General features: G+C 31.1%; 1 protein-coding gene and 1 long non-coding RNA gene across 3 annotated transcripts; one reads left to right on the top strand and one right to left on the bottom strand.

Annotated features, from left to right (window-relative positions):
• Positions 1-435: 435 nt before the first annotated feature.
• LOC132294499 (uncharacterized) lies at positions 436-9272 on the bottom strand. Of its 2 annotated transcripts, XR_009478101.1 has the most exons (6): positions 8996-9272; positions 8430-8592; positions 8011-8111; positions 5461-7705; positions 1890-1942; positions 436-692 (listed from the first exon to the last, which is right to left on the bottom strand). It is a non-coding gene; the product is annotated as an uncharacterized LOC132294499 (long non-coding RNA). The 2 variants fall into 2 exon arrangements; XR_009478100.1 differs by having other exon boundaries at positions 436-1942.
• A 12800-nt stretch (positions 9273-22072) lies between these two features.
• Positions 22073-23656, top strand: LOC132294500 (hydrophobic protein RCI2A). The gene is made up of 3 exons (XM_059792384.1): positions 22073-22236; positions 22650-22751; positions 23383-23656. The coding sequence occupies exons 1-2, from the start codon at positions 22156-22158 to the stop codon at positions 22731-22733; spliced, it is 165 nt and encodes a 54-aa protein (XP_059648367.1). The 5' UTR covers positions 22073-22155; the 3' UTR covers positions 22734-22751; positions 23383-23656.
• Positions 23657-27062: the final 3406 nt, after the last annotated feature.

Below are 27062 nucleotides of genomic sequence, written 5' to 3' on the forward strand. Positions count from 1 at the left end.
TCTAGGTACATATAGCTCATTATGGCTCAAGGATTAATCCACACTTTGCTTCAGCAAAAGTTTATATATGTCAGCATCTGTGAAGAAATTATTACATGGTCCATGGTCCCGGCCAATCACCATTTGACACGTAATGAAATGTGTCACGTGTCTCAAGTGTCAAATGGTGATTGGCTAGTCTCGGGACCATGTAATAATTTCTCGCATATACAGAAACCATATATATTGATCATTTGCTCTGATGACTTCATTTTTGTTACCAAATAGCTCTAAAGGAACCATCAAAACAACCTGAAAACATAGCGAAATGGAACTATTCTACAACAGCAGACAATAGCAATATATATATATATATATATATATATAGAGAGAGAGAGAGAGAGAGAGATAAACAAACAATGGTTTTCATAACAATTTTCACTAAACAAGGCAGTATTAACCTGAAGAAACCATGTCACTGTCATTATATTATAAAAGAATACAGAGACTGATACAGAGATATGGGAACAGCAGAGGATATTATAAACTAGAACAGTTGAGCCCCCATGGTGGGACTGGTTTTGCAAATAATTAAATGCCTTATTCACTGCAGACCTTACTTAGTTAATAGAGCCAAGCATGCATGAATGAGTGCCTTCTCAGTGCTGCTAACTGTATCTGCAGTAGACCATTTGTCTTTGCTTCCCTGCAACCTGCACATGATCACTAACAACATCTAACGTGGACACACATTTTTTATGATTATCAATCTTAAATTTCTGTGTAAGAAGAGCAGGAGCAGAGGGCCAGGGTGCTGTAAAGTACAACCTACCTGTATTTATCTTTTCTCCTGTCTTCAAGTCCCACCAAATAAATATCTTTTAACTTTTAAAAAAAAAATTATAAAAATAATAATATGATATTGTATCATGGGAATTACTGCAATAAAGTTGGGATAAGAGATAAGAAAACTCATATTATTTTGTCAACCCAAACTTCAATATAACTATTGTCTAAATAATGTAAAAGGAATTTTGGGTAATAGCACTCATGTTGCATTCTTGACACTATGTGCAAAGTGGATGCAATCAAATAAAAAGTGGAGCTTTTGGGGAGCAAACATCTGTATACATTATGCTAATGCTTCAACAATTTGCTGAATTTCATGATTGAAAAAAAAAAAAAACAGTTAATTTGAATGACAGAAATCCTATAAAGACGACCACAGAAATAGTAAGAACTAGGTGGAATAGATTTCAGGAATATATGACCTAGGGGATCTTGATTCTTGAGGGTGTCATTGGCTGGTTCTCAGCAGGGATGCCCATACACTGGTCCTTAAATATTATAGCCTGTAACCTGGTCAGGGCTGTTATATGACCAAATGACCTTAACTGCAATTCATTTTAGCATACCGAAATTCGGCTGTGCTTCCACGATATTGTTCTTCTTGTCAAGAAATTACAACCATATGACAATTCATTGTACAGTATAAACAGGCTGTTTTCTTGATGAGATGGACTTAGAAGGGACTACCATTCTTTGGACTCTAAGGTGAAGCACAGTATTTGCTATACTACCAAATCTCTTTAGTTTACCATCTCGGGATCGTGCAAGATATTTATATCATGTTAGTTCAAAAGGAAAGGACATGCAACGAATTACATGGGAATATGGGATATGGTTTTCGATATGCTAGATAGTGAGGCAGCAGTGCAACTAGATCACTTCATGTAATGGCAAATTAGAAACAAATTCTAAAAATAGTAATGCAAAATATTTATAAACAGAATATTTTGTCTTTTTGTCTGTTTTTTTTTTTTTCCTAGTGAAGTCAGTGTGTGTGTAAGCGCATGCATATGCAAGCATGTCTAGTTGAATATATGCAGAATAAGTAGGTAGTTGATCACCTTCATCAATGGGCTCTCAGTAGGAAATAGTTCCCTAGTAGAAAACTCTTCATCTGCATGGCATGAAAGATTTAAAGGAATGATAAAGAGCAAAGGGGAAAATCCACAAGACAGCTTTGCAAAGATCCCCAAACAATTATTACTAGACAATACAACACTATAAGGATGGAAGGGATTGTGCTTATGCATTGCAGCCATAAAATCTAGGTCTGGAATTAACATCATATGCGTGCAACAGAAACCTTGGCAAAATGGAAAATCTATCATGAATAGTGAAACAGAATATATTCTTCAACAGATTGTTCTATGGATCAAGAAAAGATAAAGTATTATGATTCTGATAAATATTCCATTCGAAGTGCTGGGATCTGGAAATCGTTTCCATGATCATAGCATCATCTTAGAAGAATAACACTATTTTGAACTGAGTCTGCATCCTTCAATTACATTATATATCAAACACTTCAAATGACTGTCTACTTTGTTACTGGATAACAATTAGAACACTAGTGCATTAAACTGATTGAAACTAGCAGCAACCTAGCAAGATGAGCAGGGGACATAGAATATCAAAATCAAACATAATTTCCCATCCTTAATGATTAGTGATATGTAGACTCGAGTCATAGATCAATTGGTTCAAGGATGAGCTAAAAATAAATGAGAGAGTATGTGCCCAATAAGCATCATTGCTTATAGAATATAGTCAAGACAATTTTTTTTTTTTTTTTTTTTTTTTTTTTCATTTTTCTTGAAATTGAGACAATCTTGAAACACATCATACTCAAGTGTGCTCAAGTCCACAATGAACCAAAGTACCACTTCATATAGCAAAGATAAATGTCTCTTAAGTTGGTATTTCTTGGTGCAACGGCTAAGAATTCATTTGGAAGTATCTCTTTGTGGAGCATCAATTCATTCCCTTCCACTATAAGTATCCGTTTTTTCAGCTTGTATCAACAAGCACAGATGTTTTCAAAGAAGCTACCAGTCTCTATGAGTCATGCAACTCCTCTTCCATTGTAGCTCATGATTTCCTTTCAGCAGAAACTCCCCATATTATACCCAATTTTATTTTTTATTTTGTAGAAGTACGGGTAGTTTGATAAATTCCCCAATTATAAGACAAATTGAAGCGGTGATGTAAGCTAAATTGAGGGCATCTCTTAATTCAACTGCGTACACCTCTGAGTGAGAAATAAATTATCCATCAACCAGATATGCAAAAATGTTATGGAGTGATGGTAGCTTTGAAGCATCTATCAGAATCAAGAAAATGTGTTATAAATGCGACTGTGAATTTAATTCTAAGCGTACATAGAGATGTTTAAGGTGCAAGGCTGTGGCTAAGCTTTATTTCACCCATGAGCAGTGATGGACCCTAAGAATTGTATGAGAGGGGGCGGCCTTGAACAACAATAATATATAGTGGAGTATCATTAGAAATTGAGTGGGGACCTTTTTAAGATTTTCAAAATAAAGTTGGGACATTTTTAAGATTTTCACAAAATCTATAGGTAATTTTGTAAATAAAAAAAAAAAATTCAATGGGGGCGGCTGCCACCATTGAGCCCTTATTGAGTCGTGCCCGCCCACGAGTAATATATTAAGACCAACTGCACAAGGCCCAAGTATTGTGGATTCTTTAATTTGTCAAAATAAAACCGAGGACTAAAGCGTAACTGGGTAGTAAAATAAAGTTGAATCTAAAATATAAGTAAATGCATGCATGCCAAAAAAAATCATCAGAAGTCTAGGCTTAAACTTTTGTTGGTACAGCTTTGCAGTATGACTTTAACTTATTGATGGACCATCCCAAATTTGAAAAACAATTTGAATTGAAAGCTCAAGGGCTCAAATATTTATAATTGTCCTTCAACCCATTATAAATTTGGAGTTGTGCACTGCAACAAATTGTCGCACAGAAGCAAGAATGACCTTCATTCTAATCCAATGGCTTCAAGTCCCCTTAACTTAACTACCGTGTTCTTTAATGATGAATAGAGTTATTCACGAGCGGGGGGGTGGTTTTAAAAAAAAAATCTGAAAATTGAATTTGGTTCATATACTAGATTAAAGTATGACTGATACAATGATATTATCAAAATGGAGAAGAATACTATTTTCAACCACAATTTGGAGATAAGAGAACATAAAAAATATGAGGCGAACTTCTTGGGTAGGGCATGTGCTAAGGTTCAATCATAGACTCGAGGCATAAATCGTAAAACCTTTATGATTATGCATTCCAAGGATGAGCTCAAGGCAGTATAGTTTATAAAAGCCTGTGAAAGATGAGATCTACTTGTGAAGAATTATCCATTTTTGCACAGAGTTCCACAACTACCTTTAGCCAAACGCTAAAAGCCCTCAATGGAGAGATCATTAATTTAACAAAAAAACAGTCCATATGATATAGTCATCCAAGATCCTTGTATCCAATTATGTAAAGCATGACTTATGAGTTATGATTATTAGGTAGAATAAAATGTAATATCGAATATTAGCATAAGAAGACAGAAGAGAGGGTAGGTTTCGACTTTCTATGTACTCATCTTCCCCCATGAGGACATTACACGTGATCTTTTTCTTGATGTCAACAGTGTTTGCAATCTTTGGGAGAGATATAGGGGCCCATTAATCTCCTACTTTACCAAGGAAAATGTTTCAATGATACTCTAACATTTAAAAAGAATTAGAGAAATATATTAGTATTTTGAATAAATTATAGTAAAAAAGTTCAGCTGGCGAGGACAGAACACAAAACACCACCCATGTCTGGCCAGATGCAAATGTATGAGGTTGAGAGAACTACTCAGAATCAAAAATTCCTTATGATTAGCATGTCTTTTGAAAGTTAAGACACTAAGGAACACAATAATTCAAAATAAGAATATACTATTGATTGGAGCACAATAGTATCAGAATCGGACGGAAACATGTCCAATTTGGGATCAAGTCTCCACCTTATAATGTACCAATCTCCACTGACGCAACTAGTACCAATCAATCAGAAATTAAAAAACAGAAAACAAATGAGATAGTCACATGACCTGGAACCCAATTAAGGCATTGCTGCATGAAATAGATAATGCAAAAGGACCATGAGAATAGATAATGCAAAAGGACCATGGGTTTATGAGAGCATCATAAGCAATCAGAAATGCCACAAACTTTCTCATTATCGACAGAACTTACTAAGAGATGACGAAATTCACTAGAAACAGCCTAACAAATAAATTAAGCATTTGATTACTTTATAAAATATTCAAGTTAACACTTCAGATGCTCTCTGTTTCTACTTTCTATACATTTTGTGCTTCATGTATTTATTATTTCTTCTGAAAGTTTGAAACACAAATTTACAGCATCTTACAATAACAGAAAGTCTGAAGGAAATTCGGATTTTAAATTAAATTTAAACTGAATTTAACAAAGCATTCCCAACTTTTTGGGTTGGATATGTTTTAAATTAAATGCCTATTTATTTCTCAGTAAAGAAATTAACTAAAAGTAATTCCAAAATAGATGAAAATTAGTGACAAGGACATATCAAAGACGGCAAGGATACCTCAAAGAAATGGATGCACTTATCATTTCACTGCCAAAGGCTTGTCACAGGCTTTTCTGCTTATGTATCACGTGCCTTCTCTATTCCACTGCTGCAGCAAAGTAATTCCAATACACGAGCATCTTTGATTCAGAGATCGGATGTTCTGTTGGTTTTACACCATGCATACACTAAAAAATGTCACAACAAGTTATCCAAACTCATGCCTCATACATGAATAATTTTGGGAGTTCCCATTGCAATTGGTTTATTATGCTTTATTCTCTCTGTCTGACCATAACTTCATCTGAAACTTCTCTTGTGCACCAACCTCCAACAAACTCTGTGAGCACCCAGAGGAAAGAAGGAAAAATAAATAAATAAATGGAGTGAAGAAAGGAAATAAAAATGTCTCCCTTAACAAATGAGCACGTTTAGATAGCATAATGTTTGAATGAATTGTGTTGCACAAGTGAGTAAAAGTTTGTAACAAGGAAATGTTAGAATGACCAACCAAAATCAATGAAAAATGGAGCTTCTTTTTTTCTTTTTCTATTTTTTTTTTTTTAAAAAAGGATTTGATATAGTTAGAGAAGTAACATGTGATCATGTTACAAACAGGCAAAGAACGTGCAAACAAGAAATGACTGCGGAGAGTGAAATTATTCTATATTTAAAAAAAATGTTAGCAAAAACAGAAGAGGAAAAGAAACAAAAGGGAAGGGCTTTTGTTTTGGCAGAAACTCAGTCATCTGAGATATGCATGGGTGTTCCAGATCCACCCGGACTTGGTGAGGTGCGTCATGCCAAACTTATACTCCTATAGGGGACTATTACGGAGTAAGGTAACCATTTCCTTCATGTTGTATCTGCCTTGAGAACAAGAACTCTTGGTCAGGATTAAAAAGCTCGAAGACTCCTCTAGAAGAATCGATGCAAAATAGGGAAGAATGAATGAATTGGTATTAACAAAGCACATTAAACAATATGTCAATAGGAAAATAACCTGAATCGTAGTCTCGTTTATAGTATTCTCATTCATAGCATGAGAATACTTGAGCATAAAGATCAATGTGTGTATACAGTGTGCATTGTGCCACTGACTAAACTACTGGCTAAACTAAGGAACTATGCTACAATTGGTTAGAGTAGATAAAAGTTAAGGAACCAAGGATACATTGCTGAAAAGGAAATTTATGTGATGTGTGGACCATCTTTCTCTAAAAAGGTCTTCATCTGTTTAGTTGAGCTGGGAAGGTTAATTGGACGGTGGTTGCGGGATAGGTGTTTGTTCTTCCTTCAACTAAGTGTCTTCTTTACGCGTCATGCATATCCAGTCTGTAACTGCTCTAGACGCCTGCATAATGGGAGTGAAATTGCCTCCATCCTCTCCAATCATCTTCTCTGGAATGTGTCACATCCTTGGCCACTTCACTTTTTTGACACTTCCACATGTACAGGACTGCTTTTAACTGCCCGGCAACTATATCTAGACCAAAATCCCCAAATTCCTTTTTGATCTAACACTGTTCTTGCTCTGAAATTCTTTTTAGCGTGGGATTCCTTGGTCTCTACCCATGTGCCTACTTCTGGCAATCCCACGTGACCGCTCCCCAGCCATCCTAGCCATGTGAGTAGGGGTGTTAAAACATCCAACATTATGTGAATCCCAGTTCTCTGCATAAGCACAAACCATCAATGAGTGGGTGAAACTGATTGATATCCCTCACAATGATCTCTATTCCAACAATTAATTCCCCAAAGCAAACTTCAAACTGTATGACAAACACCACCTGTCCTCTAAGTACTTTACCCTTATTGGTGCCCAACCAGATCAGTGAGTAGCCAAATGCAAGAGCTATTTTTCCAATGTTATACCAATGTAGGCTTCTAGTTAATTACATATTGGGTTTCAGTCACATATCCCCTATTTATAAATGCCTCCAACTTCCCCAACATGTCAAAAATCTCATTAGACCTACATGTGATCTGTCGTGCACGGTAGAAACAAAGGTACCGTTCTTAACATCAATCAGCTACACCCAAACTCCTCTCTTACCCCCATTGACCATCATTAATCACAACTCATTAGCTTCCTCCAACATCCTATTACACGCAAACATGTTACACAGCAGCACATAGTTTCCCAGATTATCGGGTACAATTTCAAAAAGCATGTCTGCAGCTTCAAAACCCAACTTGAAACCCCATATAAATTCCTGCAAGCCCAAGGTTCATATTGTGTACTCATGGAAGCCCAATCGACCTGCACAACCAAGCAAATCAACCACAAGCATTGAGTTCAGGCCCAAGGTTCATATTGTGTATTTTACTCATGGAATTAAAATAATCATATCCTTCTTGAAGACGACACATATGGGTATTGCCTACAGAACACAAATAAAAGTTGTACAGGCTTAATCCCCTACACCAGCATATTCTCAATTAATTACATCACTTAAGTTTATGAATCGATGTCATTGTCAGGCATCATGGCTGTCCGAGATACCACATTCCGAACCTCACTTTCTTCAAACACATAGCGAGCACCAACCAAGATCCCACACTTACCACAATAGCATACGTTGTTGTCAATGAGCTTGCAGCACACACATTCATCCCAAATCCAGTCTCTATAATCTGACAGTGAATCAAAGTGCCCTAATCCATCACTGCAAGATAAGCATCAACATCAAGGACAGCAGAAAATGAGAACTCGTAAAGAAAATGATTTCAAGCTTCTTCAAAGTAGTCATTTTGGACAAACCCCATTACAATGATATTACATGTCACTATATTTGTCTCCCATGTTTGAAAACAACTCAACACAGTAGCTTCTTTGAAGAAAAGAACCCACATTTACAAGACATATCCATAAGCAAAGTGTTCACATTAGCTAAGGTAATCACTCACACCATGCTTAATAGCAACTACATAAATTTGCCCCCCAATGTCTATACCACCCGTGTAAGAACAATCACTCAACTTACATGAAAAATAGCAACCCAATTGCCCCCTTCATAGACTTGTTTAGCAATAACCCCACTATCAAAGAATCCCAAGAAGCAGGGTTTCTATGTGGCATTCCGTCGAACATCTTATCCGCCGACCTCATATCAGAATACTTAGATTCATATCTACCAATGCCACTACCTGCAAATATATCAAATTCAGGGAAGGTGAATTAAAGAATGTATTTGTTTGCCATAAACGACAATCAAGTCACATGTGGAAGTTTCAAGAACCATAATTAAAATGAATAAAATATGACTTTTGACAATAAAAAAAGTTTATACCGTAAAAATTTGTCATTATCATCACAATCATATATTTAACCATATAAATTACACTATATATAAAAATTCATAGGGTAAATTTGATCATACAGTGAGACTTGAAAAGTAAATAGTAAACTTATAAATTACAACTATCCGCAGGACTTATAACAGATTATTTTCAAAATTCCAACGATAAAAGATTTATTTTATAAGAAGAATGTACATTATTAATATATATATATATTTTTAACTCAATTCAGCGCTGAAAATACTCTTACCATTTTTAAAATTGACCAAGACAGTGAAAGAAGTGGGGTTTGGGCGGTGAAATGGAATAAAGCTATTTTGGATAAGCACATGGCATGTGGTCTTTGAATATTCCAAACTTTGCATCTCAAGGGTCCATGGGTTAGTTGCAAACCTCTTAAAATGCACAAGTTTGTGGCATGTCAAAATTCTAAATTCCAGCCCTTGGAGTTGGAGGAAATTGGTTCAGCTCATAGTCACATACTTGGCTTTAACCACTATTTAGACTTAATATGGGGAATGTGAAGCTTCTAGTATATCCTTCTGATATATATATATATATATATATATATATATCAAAGTGATATATAAAGTAAGTCTTTTATACACTTTAATGGTAATGTTGGATGGAAAGTGCACATCTTACAAGAATTCTTGTCATATTGGTTTGAGAAATTGATAGGTCCTTGCAAACAAGGAAGTTTCTCTCTGGTTTCCAAAGGGAAAAGATAGAAATTCGAAACCGAGTTTTCTTTGACGTGATGCAATGATATGCTTGGGCAAAGCCACGAAACAAACAAAATATATGAGACCAGCCATAAAACTCACGGCTGTGGTCACTACGAAATCTTAATGATAGAACCCACCTATGATTCAATTATTGAGAGATCGGGATGTAATATCCTGCTAAAACAATTCCAATAATAATTATATAAAATAATTTATTAATTAAAATTGTCCATTGCATTGCTTTTAAATTCACTATTTAACTAAAAGATGTCACAGAACAAAGATTATTTTTGTTCTTACACTACGTATAATTGAATACAATTTTTTTTTGTAACTAATCAACATTTTTTTTAAGCTCCTCTTGAACAAATATATTTAAATAAATAAATAAATAAATAAACATAATTTAAAAGTGTTTGACAAGGATTTTCAGTTTACCTATATTCAAGGATGTAGATCAAACTAGTGTTAGAATGAAAATGGATAAAGCATATATGGGCACATCCGCACATGTTACACCGTTATTTGTCGGTTACATTGTCGGTTGCCTACCTCAACGCGTCTCGGATGAACATGATCTGCTTACCTGGAAACATAAATATATTATGCATCAAAATTTTCGCAAATTAACCATGGATAAACAAACATGCTTTAATTTAATATAAACCTATATTATATGTCTGTGTATATATATATATATAATATAAAGTAGGATACGTTATGTATCTCACTATCTGGCATCTGCATTTTGCAGACATAAATGTACATATTGGATAAACGCGGTGACATCTTTCCGTATTTTATTTTGTTTTCTCTTTTCTTGTAACTGAGAACCTCTGTGGTCCACGAAGCAGAAACTCAGCTTTATAAGAATAGCTTGCATCTTAAATGATTCATCTTCATTGTCATTCAACACTCAACTTAATATAAAAAAGTCATAAATTTAAAAAATCTAATTTAAAATTATAAATTTTAAAAATACCTAATAGATCAAGAGTACAAAATTAGATATATCAATACAAAAATATTTCCACCAATTATGTATATAAATACATATATACGCATAATGTATACATTTATTATGTGATATATAATATATTTAGCATATGATAATTTATTATGAATAAAAAATATTAAATAATATATCTTATATGTAATAAAATATATATTGTGTTATAATATTGTAAATTAATTATACTTTAATATTTACATATAATATAATATAGATATTATATATATAATAATATAAAATATCTACTGCTCAATAATTTAAGAACATTATATTCTATATCAAAAATTATTTTGTCACAAAAAATAATTTACATTATTATTTAATATATTATATATTAAAATATATTTTTATCAAATAAAGAATAATATACAATATTTAATATATTCTATATTAAAAATATATATTTTTATTAACATTTAATATGCAACTTAATATATAACACAAATAATATGACTTTTATTTGAAATGAATAGTGCATGTGCGGTAATATTAATGAAAACGTTTCTCTGCTAACGTGCCGAAAATATAAGAAATATCATTTTGATGTTTTCTCTTTTCTTCACAAAAATTGAAAATGTTTTCTATTATAAAAAAACAAAAACATTTTATTAAACGCGATTTTTGTTTTCGTTTTGCCTTTTTAGAAGTTGACAACAAAAAACGAGAAATGTCTGATGTTTTGTTTTTGCGTTTTTTTTTTTTTTTTTTTTTTTTTATCTTCAAGTAATATAAGTGTTTAAGTGTATGTAGGGGTGGAGTCAAAAATTAAATTCAGGAGAACAATATAAAAAAAAAATCAAATAATCACTACAATAAATATAAATTTTATAAATCAAGAGACAAAGAAGGAAAAATTATTCAAAATAATATATCAATAAATAAGTAATTTAAGAAAGACAAATAATAAAAAAATAAAAAAATTAAAGAAAGAAAAATGAGAGAATTTTGAAAGGAAAAAAATTGGAGTTTGATAAAAAAGGAAATTTTGATTTTTTTAAAAGGAAATTAAACGAATTTAAAGAATAAAAAAGAGAAGAAATATAAAATTTAAGTGATAATTTTAGAAAATAAAAATGTTAGGGGAGGCAATATATGAATTTTTTCATATATACGTATAAAAATTTATAAATTTAGTACAATTTTTTAGTTTAAAAAAGGTCATATTTGAGTTTCTCAAAAAAAAAAATATTTGGTAGTGCTATAGTACCACTTGTTATAGTGTGAAAACATGTAAAAATAATCTAATTTATGTTTTGAGTTTTAGTTACTATTTATAAAATGTTTCAACATTGTTCAAAATAAAACAATTTTTAACAAATGCATTTTTCTTCCTACTGTTAAAAACATCAAAAACAAAATGTCATTACCATTCAATAACACGATTTCAGCGGTACCATTTGCGTTTTTAAAAAGGGACCCAAATTGAAAATGGCGTTTCCAATTAACAACAACGGTAACAATAAACATTATTAAAAATAACAAACTTGAGATATTTAGGTGGGAAATTATGAGGTGTGAACATGCGGTGGGGCCCACTTGTAGATGATAGCATCACGTGCCACGTGGTACCCTGGAGATGGATGTGAGCTGTACAATGATTTTTGATTTGGAATCAAAGTAAAAAAGCATGCTTATACGAGAGACCATGGAAAGTCACGGAGTATGGTGATCTGTATAAATTGATTGATGAATTAACGCGTGACATACACGTCCCCTTTGTTGTTTTTTTTTTGGGTTCTCTCTCATTGTTTCTTTCCCTATAAATTAACCATGCACTTTGATTTCTCTCTCTCACTTGTGTTTAGTTTCTCTCTCTAACTCCTCTTCAGTGTGAATTTATTTGCTCTCTCTCTCTCTAAAATTAGTGTTTGTTTGAAAGGAAAAATGGCAGATGAGGGAACAGCCAACTGCATTGACATCCTCTTGGCCATCCTCTTGCCTCCCCTTGGTGTTTTCCTTAAGTTTGGTTGCCAGGTACTAATAATCACACCCTTTCTTCTCTCTCTACACAAACACATATATATGTAATTAACATACAGATCAGGTGTTTTTTTTATGTTTTTGTAATGAATTATACAGGTTTTTTGTTTTTTTTTTTCAAAAAATCTAGTATAAGTTTCTAAACCCATATATGTTTTTGAATCTCAAGTGTCCCTTTTTGAAAAGTTTTTATGATTTGTGTTTATGGGGAAAGCTGTAAAGTCTTGTGGGGCATAAAGACAATTAACCTTTTAAAATACTGTGATTTAGTTAAATACATAAACACACACACACACAGACAGATATATATATATATATATATATTAATTCTATAGTTTTAAGAAAAATTTATCTATATATTATTCATATATATGTGTGGTTGTAGTTAAAAGTTAATTATGTTGTGAGGATGCAGGTGGAGTTCTGGATCTGTTTGTTGCTGACCTTCTTTGGCTACATCCCTGGAATTATCTATGCTATTTATGCTATCACCAAGTGATCACCCATCAACTCCCAGGTAATTGATCACTAATCAACCACATTAATCTCTGTTAATTACCGCCCTCTATGGTAAAAGTTTGGTTAAATAAAATGTAATTTTAATATTTAAATCTTTTAATACTTATTTTACTTCTAGCTAGGAGAAAATAAATAAAAATGATCGTCTTGGCCATTTTATAGAGATGCATAATGATCTAAATTTTATTAATTTTATGTGAATAAGAGTGGATCGGATCACCATCTCACTTGCACAAGTCTGTCTTCATTTGTTAAATTAATTGAAGTTGTGACCAACTATTTTCTTGGGTTCATGATGGGTAAGAGACAAAGATAAAGCAATTTGTAGAGAATAAAGTATAAACAAATTAAGTAAAGTTTTGACAAATTAATTAAAGCAATAGTGTCCACTTTTTTGTTCTTATGTTTTTTGTTTGGCAGGTGGAGATATAAAGACCAGTGTACACGAGGACTTTTATTTTCTGCCGACGGGTTGATGAACGGTGCTGATTTGATTTACTTGAAGCTATTCGCTGCGTGTCTGTTTCCTAGTTTTTGTTGTATTTGAAGTACAGTAGTAGATTTTAATTGGAGCCGTGGTTGGTTTTTTGATTTTGTTATTATGGACTTATGCTGGTGGTTGTCAAGCACATATTAGTTTGGGTCATAAAAGCTCATCAAATTTGTGATTGATCTGGTGTTTAGGTTATTGTTTATCTATAAAAATTCATGATTTTTATTCACTAAATTGTAATGGCCAATTTCTGAATTGCGAGTATACATGAGTCACATAAAACGGGAACTGCAGCGAGGGTAAAGCGTAATTTAATCATAAGCAGTGAGCGTAAGAGCGGGATGAGCGTGAACAATTCTGTTCCATATCAATAGTCCATTTTTCAAAAATTAATGCACTGTTTTTATAGTATTTTTCAATTTATCCCTAAAATATGAAACAAATTAAAGTCTCAAAATGGATGGTTGGACCCATCAAAGAATAACTTTTAAAAGTGATAAATTTAAAAACATATGCTCCACCAGTAATAAAATATAATAAAAGCTAGTGTCACTTTTAAAAGGGATAAATTTGAAAACATTTGCTCCACCAGTGTAATAAAATATAATAAAAGTTAGTGTCTTAAAATGTGTGAAATTTGTTACCGGATTGGGGTGGTTGTGTTTGGTGGGTGAGCAGGCTTTTTGGCTTTTTACGGGATCAGAAAAATACTTCTCCGATGCTTAGAGATTAGATCTACGGAGGTCGTTGGCCTTAAGAAGGTACACTTCACGAGTACAACTGGTTCAATTGATATTTTCTATAGTAAAACTATTATATATCTAAATATATACACACATATTTGCGGCAAGTGGATTTGTAATTGGTGATGACTGGATTTGTAATTGTTGTGATCTGAGCTCGCCACTGCAGATTTTTGGAGAAATGTAAGAGAAAAAAATGGGTTATATTCGAAAATTAATGAACAATGCTCAATTAATTTAATATTAATTTTAGTCACATGTCGCAATTTGATTGGTTCACGAACTCAGGTTGGATGACTTCATCCAACCTGGTTTGAACCGAAGTATTGTCCTTATCTTTTTTAGAATCTTAAGCACAGGTTATGAGAAGGTACTAAAAGTCCATTGTGAGTTGATGTAGAAGTTTGTATTAAAAATAACTTAGGGTGAATAGGTCTCCTTTATCCAATTTTTTTTAGGTTAATTACACTATAGGTAGCAAACCTTTCTTTTTAACCGTCAACGGAATTTGTTGAGGGGACATGTGAGTCATGTACTGTCCCTGAAAAGTTACTAACTTGCTTTTTAAGTTTTAAATACTCAAGCTTGAAATGTGGGTCATGTACTGTCCCTGAAAAGTTACTAACTTGTTTTTTAAGTTTTGAATACTCAAGTTTGAAATTTTAAACTGTAATGACATATATAAAAAATTGTAAAATATTATTTTTTTAAAAAATAAACATTTATTTTAGAACATCTCATATATATATATATATATATATATATATATATATATATATATATATATATGAGGGATGCTAGTTGAGGGGTTGGCGCGTGTGTTTTCTTTTCTAATAATTAATTACTATTTTTCTGCTAACTTCTTTTTGGGTCTCTCATTACATATAATTACTATACTAGCCACCTAATTAAGAAATTTCAGAAACCTCCACGGTTCCATCTCACTTTTAAATTTTATTTTTTACAAAATTTTAATAATTAATTACTATTTTTATACTAACTTCCTTTTGGGATTACTATACTAGCCTCCAGAAACCAGTGAAAAAAGTACTATAATTTGGTTCTCTCCAAAATTATCTGATTTTTTCAAATTCCTATTCTCTGTTTCTAAGTATTCGGTTGTTTTTCAAATAAAAAAAATAAAATCAGATGGAAAAAAAAAAAAAAAAAGTATAATCTGAAAAAAAAAAAAATTATAGTACTTTTTTCTTTTTATTTTATGATATATATATATATATATATATATATATATATATATATTTATATTTAATGTGAAAAATTAGAGCAATACTTCAAATACAAAGAATACAAATCTGAAAAAAAAAATCATATTTGAACTTCAAATATCAAGATATGAACTTTTGTATAAAGAAAATTTTAGTGTTGGAACTTCAAACATTTAGATATGGAATTTTGTAAAAAATAAAATTTTAAAGTGAGATGGAACCGTGGAGGTTTCAGATTAAAAAAATAAAAAAAAATCAGTGAAAAAAGTACTATCAGATCCCTATTCTCTGTTTCGAAGTATTCGGTTGTTTTTTAAATAAAAAAAATGAAATCAGATAAAAAATAATTAAAAAAAAAGTATTATTTGAAAAAAAAATTATAGTACTTTTTTCTTTTTATTTTATGATAAATTTTTTATTTTATTTTTTTAATCTGAAAAATCAGAGCAATATTTCGAATACAAAAAATACGGATCTAAAAAAATTCAGATTTGAACTTCAATAATTTAGATATGCAATTTTGTAAAAAATAAAATTTTAAAGAGATGAAATCGTAGAGGTTTATGAAGTTTTTCAGTTAGGAGGCTAGTTTAGTAATTATATATAATGAGAAACCCAAAAGGAAGTTAGCAGAAAAATAGTAATTAATTATTGGGAAAGAAAACACACGCATCAACCCCTCAACTAGCGATTGAGATTCTACAGTTGAGGGGCGACTGTGATTAGCATCCCTCATATATATATATATATATATATTTGGACAGTGAAGTATTAAATAAATTAAAATTCATATATTATCCTTAGTTATAGTATACTTTGATATATATATATATATACACATGTAGACACTAAATATTTAGTGGGCTTTGGTTTGACAAATTGACCCATTATGGGCTTAATGTTTAATTAAGTTATTTAATTGGTCCAAACTTGGTCCATTTAAATTATTTAATTATTTCTAATAAAATATATTTGGAATAATTATTTTTAAGGATAATTATCATAATATAACCGGTCCGACCCAGTTATAATTTTATCCTTATCAGGAAATGACACGTGTCATCATCATATCAACCCAAGAAGCCTATAAATAGAGGCTTGTGGGGAAGAAGGAGTGTGACAAAATTCAGAGTCCAGAAATCCAAAAGGTAGAAGGCGAAGAATACCAAGCACATCCAAAGTCGTTCTTCACCAAATTCAACAAATTCTCTCCTCTCTGAAGACGAAGAACAACAAGCACAACAACAAGTACATCCAAGGACACTGTTCTTCATCAAATTCAACAAAGGACACAAATTCAAAATTCAGAAGTTTAGAAATTCAGAATTCACAAATTCAAAATTCAGATGTTTAGAAATTCAGAATTCAGAAGTCTAGAAATTCAGACACAAATTCAGAATTCAGAAGTCCAGAAACAAAGGACACAAATTCAGAATTCAAAAGTCTAAAAATTCAGAGACTCAGAAGTCAGAGACACAAATTCAAAATCCAAAGAATATCAAGCACATCCAAAGTCCTTCATCAAATTCCATGGTGATCAACAACAAGCACATCCAACGACGTGCCATTCTTCATCAAATTTCACGGTGATTCAAGAACAAACTCGTGCAGCCCTTGGATCCAATTAACGACAAAAAGGAGATCGAATCAAAAGAAGAATATTATTTTGAAGGATTGTACTCAAATTTTTCAAATTAATAAATTACTATTTGTTCCTATTTACAGACTTACAAAATTTATGTGTACAACACATATATATATATATATATATATATATATATATATATATGAGTCTAAAGTGGGAGATATATGACTCTAAAGTGGGAGATATATATATATATATATGTATACATGACTCTAAAGTGCGAGCCTTTTAGACTTTCCAACTGCCTGCCACCTTAGGTATATAAGTCATCGTGTACATTGAGCCACCAAGTTGACCAAACACACCCACACGGCCCCGCACGCATACACACCTAATTGTCCATTGCGAGTTGTACTACGCGGTATGAAGGTGAAAGTTGTCTTACACAAAATAGATGTATAGGTTTGTATTAAAAATAAACTAAAGTGGTGAATAGGTCTCTTTTTTATCTAATTTTTTTGGGTTAGTTATGCGAACTTATCTTATAATTTATCATAATTATAAAAACTTTTCATATAATTTGTTAGAAAGAGAGGTTTGTGTATGTTAATTTTATTCTTAAAGGAGTGAAATATCAGCAGTAGGTGTGTAGGTGTGTGGGGCCGTGTGGGTGTGTTTAGTCAACATGGTGGCTCAATGTATATGATGACTTATATACCCAAGGTGATTAAATTAAAATTCATATAAGTATTCTTTAACCAGGGATACTATATGAATTTTAATTTATTTACTATATGACAAATTTCATTTTTTGATTTAAGGTGAACCCCCTTTAAAAATAAAATTAACACACACAGACCTCCCTTGTTAATCGTCACCTTAAATCAAAAAATAAAATTTGTCATATAGTAAATAAATTAAAATTCATATATTATCCCTGGTTAAAGTATACTTATATGAATTTTAATTTAATCACCTTGGGTATATAAGTCATCATATACATTGAGCCACCATGTTGACCAAACACACCCACACGGCCCCACACACACACACCTACTTGCTGATATTTCACTCTCCCAACAGGCAAAAACCTAATACATACTCTCTTGTGCTCTTGTTTTGTCATGGCCGACTCTCTTCTATATATTCATCCCATCAAATCTTTCTCTCCCTACCAAACAAACAGTCATATTATACCAGAATTTATTCTCGTACCAATTAGTCAATGGATAACCATTGTTAATGTGATTGGTACAATCACTCAATGAATATGACTATTTATGTAAGTTCGTTTATGGAATTTTTTAAAAACCATCCTTTCTTCAATCTTCTCATCCTCAAAACTCCACCATGCACTGGAATTTCACTTTGCCAACAATCTGACACACCTCCCCAAAAATGGGTTTTTGTTTTGAAATACGAAAAAGAAAAAATGATATGTAAATATAAAAATGGGTTTGCTGAGAGAAGTTAGAGAGAGAGAGAGAGAGAGGAGTGAGTAAATAAGACATTGGAAATCCAAAAATAAATAAAAATATTTAAGGTCATAATTTGAGGGCATTTTAGTAATTTGATTACCAGTCACTAGGAAGGGAGATCTGTTCTGGTTAGTTTCACTTTTAAAGGAGGTCTTAGTAGTTTCACTTTTAGAGAAGGTTCATATAATTTCTCAAGCCATGAGAGAAGTCCGTGTTATCAACTCATTTTTATTTATTTTAATTTTATCGAAATAAAACTAAAATCAAAGCCACAAAGCAAAAATAAAGTGCAAGTAAACAAAATTTGAGAGATGACATCAGAATTTTTAATGAGAAAACCTTGATTTGCATAATAGACAAATCATCTGGAAAAAAATCTCGAGGAGCGAAATGATTCATTATGTTTGAAGCAAAGTACAGTCAATTCTGATTCAGACTCAAACATTATCATATGCGTAACAGATTGTAATTTACTGAGGCCCCGTTTGATAATTACTTTTGCTTAGGGTTTGTCTTGCGTTTCATTTTTGCATTTTTATTTTAACCGAAATAAAATAAGTGTTTTATTATATGGTGTTTTGAGTTAAGTCATATAGAGCAGGTACGAAGCGTGAAAACAACAAAATTTAAATTTTAGTTAAAGTGGTTGCGCCTCCAAAGCGATTGTGCACTTGTATTCTTTTATGTGTGTAACATCTTCTTAATGTTTGTACATTTAGTAAAAGACCGAAGCATATAATTTCATAAGCACTAAAAAATGTGTTTTAGCTATAAGTAAGTTTTGTATCTTCTATCTTAGAAGATATATAATATTAAAAATAATTTGCTCCCTTTGTCTCAAATTAAACTCTCTTTTTGAGAATTTAACTTTTTACGAAAATGAGTTTTAGTAATATTTTTATTTATTATAGTGGTAGTGAATAAATTACCAAAATATTCATTGCGAGTCTATATGGATGTAATTATTTACTTTTATACCAATGCAAGAATGTTAAATTGGTAATGTTAAAAGAATAATAATAATAATACTTTGACTTTTCAAAATAGACATTTATTTTGGACAGTAAAAAATAGAAAGGTATACATTTATTTATTTATTTATTTTGTGTGTGTATGTGTGTGTGACAAAGGGAATATATATTTACTTTAAGAACTTTGATCCTTTAAGTTAAATATTTTCTAAGTTATCTTAAATTGAATTCCCCACAGATTGACATTTAAAATCTATTTACCATTAGTGTTAAATAATGTCAACTAATTTAAAGAAAGTTTAAAAATTGCACCGTTTTAAATTAAGAAAAATTCATTATATTCTAACGACGTTTAACGTGGTTATCTCTCTCATCTTAAACAAATCTCGATTGTCTTGTTTCTCTTTTAACCTCACATTCTCTCTCATCTTTTCTATATATAGGGTTTTTGATAGTATTTTCCTAACTCCATCAATATCTTTGCATATATATATATATATATATATATATATATATATATTATTTTCCAATCATTACTATTACAGTAAAATTTGCATGTCTTGCAATCACATTATTGTCTATTTTAATTCTATGACAAAGAAAATTGTGCAAAATATTTCCCCAATAGTAGAAATGAGCAAGAGGAGAGAGAGGGATGATTTTTTTTTTTTTGGAAAGATGAGGTAGATATAACGATGTTAAACGTTGTTAGAGTATATATGGTGAATTTTTCTTAATTCAAAACGGTGCAATTTTTCAATTTTCTTTAAATTAGTTTAATATTAGCATTTGATAGATTTTAAACGTCACGCGTCAGTATGTAGGGAATTCAACTTAAGATAATTTAGAGATGTAGGGAATTCAACTTAAGATAATTTAGAGTATATATGGTGAATTTTTCTTAATTCAAAACGGTGCAATTTTTCAATTTTCTTTAAATTAGTTTAATATTAGCATTTGATAGATTTTAAACGTCACGCGTCAATATGTAGGGAATTCAACTTAAGATAATTTAGAGAATATTTAACTTAGATGATCCAAGTCCTTAAAAAAAAAAAAAAAAAAAAAGTCCTTATTTTAAATTCTTAATGATGCATTGTTTAAAAAAAATCTTTTTGCATCAAATGAATAATTTAAAAAATTATAAAATAATAAACGTTTTAACTAATAATGAATACATCAAATCAATTAGGTTGTAAAAATATGTGGAAAAAGAAGGGATATTGGGTTTATACGATATATCCGGTGTGGGGAGTAGCCTCTGTTCTGCCCAAAATGGGAATAAAAAGTATTTGTATCATTTGCTTGAAAATATATACGTCTTTATACACTGTACACACACGTAATATTTTTAAATTGAAATAACAAGATAAAAGTGATCAACATAAAGCGAACGACAAAATGATAAGGATTTGTTATTTTTTCTATTCTAAATTTATTTTTAGTTTTGGACATTTTAAACAGTTTTTTAAACTTTTTATTCAGTTTTAGGTATATTTTAGTAAACTGCCTTCAAGAATAATTGTTGTGAATAAAAAAATTCATAAATTGAATTCGTGAATTGAGAAAATTAAATTCGCAAATTATGGAAGGATTTGTTCTTAAAGCATCAATTAGAGAGCGATACATTTCTAGAAGGATTGTGTGACAGCATCTACAATCATTGTGTACATATATATATTTTTGTATAAATTGTTATAATAGATTTACATAAAAAATTTAGATTATTTATTTTTAGTCTCAGCGGTTATTTTATATCTTTTTTTTTGTAATAATATATCCCATATATGGCTAAAAACGTCGTGTAAAATACACTATATCCCATATATGGCTGTGTAAAAATGTTATGTAAAATACACAATAATTTTACATATTAGTAACGTGAAAATATATTTTAACAGACTGTTGGAGAAAAAAAAATTTACAACTCATAAATGTTAATGTATATTTTACATAAAAACTATTTTAAATTGGAAATGCTCCGACTTAAATTTTGAATAGTAATCGAAAATATATTTGGTAATGTATAATTATTGTGAATTTTTTAAAAAATAAAAATATAAAAATATGTTTGATAAAAAAATATTATAAGTTTGAAAAATATAATAACAACTTAAAAACATGCCATTACTTTAAATAAAATAAAATTAAAATAAAATAAAATAAAATAAAATAAAAAAACTTTATCCAAACTTCTTTACTCAAATGACTTTTTATGTGTCGACTTCCAAAAACAAAAAAGAGCTGACTCAGCGTAAGCATTACGGAGTAGTCGTCCATCGTCTAATATCTAATCCTAGTGTCGGTTGATAAGGATGGAGTTTTAGATATGTCGGTAGGAAAGTGGGGTCCACTTGTGGCGTCCCATGGGTAGTAGGGAGCTTAGCACGTGCCACGTGGTACCATGGAAGTTATGAGCTGTCCAAAGATTTTAATTTGGAATCGAATAAAAAAGATTGCTTACGCGGCCACGTAAAGTCACGAGTATGGTGATCTGTTTATTCATTCATGAACTAATGCGTAACATTTACGTACCCCCTTGGTTTCTTTAATTTTCTCTCTCATTCTTCTCTCTATAAATTAACCTCCCTTCCATCTCTTTCTAAATCCTATCTCTCTCTCTCTCTATTTATTTATTTTCTCTCTCTGAAAGTAGTGTTTGGTTGAAAGGAAAAATGGGAACAGCCACATGTATCGACATCATTTTGGCCATCCTCTTGCCTCCCCTTGGTGTTTTCCTTAGGTTTGGTTGCGGGGTACTAATAATCACCACCTCTCTTCACTCTATACACAAACATATATATGTGTGTGTGTAGGCACATGTTTGTATATACATATATAGATTTTTTTCAAAAAATCTAGTATAAGTTTCTAAACACATATTTGTTTTGAATCTCAATTGTCCCGTTCAAAAGGTTTTTATGAGTTGAATTTTTTTTATTTTTTTATTTTAAGTTATATACTTTTGAAAATTTACCATTGGTCCCTCTAAAATTATAAATAGAAATTAATTTTTCCCTCCCCTTACTCAATATACTGAGTCGTCCACATATGTGTGTATTTTATTGGTGTATGTATTAATTTTATTATTAAATAATAAACAAATATTTATCTACATATTATTCATATATGGGTGTGATTTTAGTTAATTAATTATGTTGTGGTGCAGTTGGAGTTCTGGATCTGTCTGTTGCTGACCATCCTTGGCTACATCCCTGGAATTATCTATGCTATTTATGCTATCACCAAGTGATCACCCATCAACTCCCAGGTAATTAAACACTAATCAACCACATTCTTTCTGTTAATTACCACTATCTATTCCAAAAGTTTGGTAAAATAAGGTATAATTTTAATATTTAAATATTTTAAACAGTTATAAAATATTAAATAAATAAATAAATAACTTAACATAGCATTCTTTGGGGTTGTTTTTGACCATTTTATATTAATATTATTATTTGAATAGGAACTGATATAACAATTTAAAACATAATTAGATGTTTGATATATTTTCTTTATGTTACGAGGGAATAGATTTAGGGTTTCACCCTTAGAAGAAGTGAATATATTATATATATAATTATGTAATTTAGTAATATTTTATAATATTTAATTTTGTAAAAATGCATGTGTGGTGGGGTTACCCCACCCCATCTACCTTTGCTGTTCTAAATATAATTTTCATTTTTTTCTCATTTACATAAATGAATCTTCACATCTTTCAAATCTGTCATAAACAGGATGGAATGGGGTGACGGGTATGGAGATTTTGCCATCCCTCCCAAAGATAAACCTACTTTTCTTTACGTATGGTAAATCAATTTGTGGACGATAAACTAATTAAAGTTTTGACAAATTAGTTAAAGCAATGGGGTCCGCTTCTTTGTTTTTTTTGGCAGGTTGGAGATATGAAAGGCCTATACGCAGCTACTTTTAATTTCTGCCGACGGGTTGATGAACGGTGCTGATTTGATTTACTTGTTTCCTAGTTTTGTATTTGAAAGTACACTAGGTTAATGATTGGGACCGGTGGTTGGTTTGATTTTGCTATGTACTTATGATGGTGGTTTGATTTTGTGACTAGTACTTATGGTGGTGGTTTTTATGCACAAGTTATTGTGCATCATTCGGTCATCAAATTTCTATTAAATCAGGTGTTTAGATTATTGTGTATCTATGGATTCCTGATTTTTATTTGATATATATATATATATATAAATTTTTAAATATTATAGTATGCTATCAATGCGCCATTAATCTCTGATAGTATAACCCTAGGCCCTTGAACATGGGTAAAAAAAGGAAGTGGCATATGAAAGTTTGTTGATGGGCTCTCAATATTTTGAGAATTTCAAGGCCGAGTCGGCTGACTATCTGATAACTTTAGATATCCTAGGCTGCACCATCGACTATGTTTCGATGACCTTTGATGCCTGGGACTCGCAACACTAAATTGTATGAGGAAAAATAATCACACCACACAGAAAAAAAAGCCTATAGTCCCTCATTTTCATTCTTTGTGATTTTTAATCTTTTTTTTATCATTTATTTTAAATTCTAAATACTCTTATATATTGAATTATAAGAAAATACTCCACAACCAGCAAATAAAAATAAAAATACCAAATTAGAATCATAACATCACAAATGATAATCATAAGTTCTCGGGAGTGATAACATAATGTTAAGGGCACATTTTCAATGAATTATAATTAGTTGGTGTAATGTGGAAAACCCCAATTCATTTCATGCGACATCGGATATTATGCACCACAGGTGTGTAGCATTGTTTGTATGAGATTTTATTTTCTTTTCCAATTTTAAATAATGGCATTGTTCATTTTCAAAACCGGATATTCTTTGTGTACGTACGATGGATTTGTTGGCACTTCTCAAACCAACATATACAAGACTTAAGCTTGTGACATGTTTATCCTTCATCACCATCACACAGTTTTTGGAGGGTTTAATCAAATGACCAAATAACCCTTCCTTTGAAGTTTGATTCACCTAAGTTATATAATTCATTCTAAGAGTATTGCTCGCTCTTACACTTCGCACGCGCTGTTGTTATTGCGCACACTCACTTTCAATTTCATTATGTGTGACTGAGATTTTGCCACGCTAAGATTTGGATTCTAATTTCTTTTATATTTTTCAATTTTCTCTTCACGGGTCTTTACTGGATCTTTACTGTGAATGTAGTTTATAAACCGAACTACATATATCTCTATGTTTGTGTGATGCATGATTTTATGTTTTTTCGGTCATTGTTCATTGTTTAGGTGATTTGCCTTTGTTTGTTATAACAAAAATTCTCTCATTATTCCCTATGAAAGTCATGACCTCCGGAGGGGTAAGAGATTCAAAAACATGGAAGGCGGGAAATTAGCAGTATTTTCTGGTTCCAATCTTATACTCTTAAATGAGTAATGATATCACGAGAACTCTCTTATGAAAGAGTATAAATTATTCTTTTTTCTTATTTTTTCATTTATTCTTATTTAATTGCTAGATTAAGAAGGATAGTTTGAGATATGTAAAAAGTCAAATGAGTTGTTTAATAAAATAAATTCATTGATTAGATTAATCCTTATTTAACTAGTGAATTGGAACATTTTTTTTGAAATCTATGAAAAGTCAAATAAATTATATAACAAAATTTTCAATACAGAGAGAACTCATCCTAAGAGAGCTTTCGTGACACCATTAGTCTTCCTATATACGAATTGATCCTTTCGCCTTTTTGGATGGACAAATGGTCGGGATCTTGCTTCCTTTACATTCTTGGTTATTGTTTGTCCCTTTTGTAACTTGGCTGCAAAAAGCCATTTTCATTTGTTTTTACAATGCCTTTTCGTCTTAAATGTGGTTTTCATATCCATTTATCTCAAGAATTTCTCACTCAACGTGCTCCACCCACCCGAACACTTCTTGAAAATCTATTATCCAAAAATGATTTGGTTTTTCAAAACTAACTCTTTTTGTTGAGTTATTCAAATTTCTTTAGATTTAATACTTGATTTGCAATTTCAATTTTTCTTTTTTCTTTTTTTCTTTTTTTTTTTTTTGTCAATTTATGAATTTATTTATTAAATAATTAGTCTATTTTTCTAAAAACAAGAAAATTATTAAAACATTCTTTCAAATAGAGATTAATAATAATATTTTAGAGAATACATTAAAAATTTTAATATTTAAGAAAATTGAAAATGTGTAATTACACAAAATAAAGTGTGTTGAAAATTAAAGGTACAGTTGAGAATTTAATCTAGAATCTTTAAGTGTATCAAGGAGGAGTGTTAAATTTTATACACTTTTCCAAAATATCTAAAAGAGTTGCAATTATGTAGATATCTAGATATGAGAAAATAATCAACTAGATTTTTTTATAGATTTTTGTAATAATAATAAAAAAAAAAATAGGAAAATACAGAAGTGGAAGTGAGTTATAAATACTCAACGCATTGAACACTACCAAACTGACAAGTTAGTGCATTTCACAACCAATTGGAAAGACAGTGGTACAGAAAACTTGTTGGAATCACTGTAAAAATGGAATTTGGGATAGATAAATAGAAGATATTAGGAAAGATAAGGAAATTAGGTAACTCATTAGCGTTCTAGTCTCATAAGTTTTACTCTGAAACAACTCACTACTGATCTATTAAGACACGCTTAGGTAGTAGTAATGTTATAAATTGTTATTTAAGTGAATCGAAACAGTGTAACACTAAATAACCTAACTGATTGAAAGCCATTGTAGCTTAAAAAAAAAAAAATTGAATCCTTAACCTAAGACGTTCCAACACAAATAAATAAATAAATGCAATTCTGAATCGATCGGTCATACACATTTGATTATCTATGAACATTCCAAAATTATTCAAATATCCACCTTTGATGATCGATGAACAAACGCCCAATTCATACCAAAAATAGATTAAATTCACTTACATAGCAAACTTCAGACAGCAAATCAACTTCGGCGAACACAAATTGACCACATGAAAAATATTCAAAAACAAATACAAACATAAAATTTGAGTTAAGATTGATAAAAATTGAGTTAGGATTGATAAAAATAGACTTGGCTGGACTTTTATAGTAGTGAAATCGAGTGTAGAGAGGGTGTGTGTTTTATAGAGAGAGAGTACCTGTGTAGAGAGAGAAATGGTTGTGTGTAAAGAGTGTATCAAGAAAATGGCCTAATTTATAGTGGGAGCGACTTGATTCAAATGGGTTTAGGCATAAAATCAAACAAATGGGAAGGAAGGACTTATCATTTGCCACAATATCGTATTATTGACCCCCTTCCTCTCTTTAGAAAACTCAATATGGCGGCACTCTCTCATCCTTATTGGCGCACGTGCAGGCCAGGGACCACAATGAAGGGATTGAGAGAAAGAAGAAATCACAATGAAGGGATTGTATAGGTGTAACACCCCCACATTTTTCACGCATAAGTTGATCAGGCTTATACACGAAAAACGAGGGATATCAAAAACAATTGGCAATATACAAGCATGGAATACAAAATGATGGAAATAAAAGAATTTAGACAGGAAAGAAATATTAA

This window comes from Cornus florida, unplaced genomic scaffold (assembly GCF_030987335.1).
Source record: "Cornus florida cultivar Cherokee Brave unplaced genomic scaffold, ASM3098733v1 CherokeeBrave_3.0.0_Hap2_Chr02, whole genome shotgun sequence".
NCBI lineage: Eukaryota > Viridiplantae > Streptophyta > Magnoliopsida > Cornales > Cornaceae > Cornus > Cornus florida.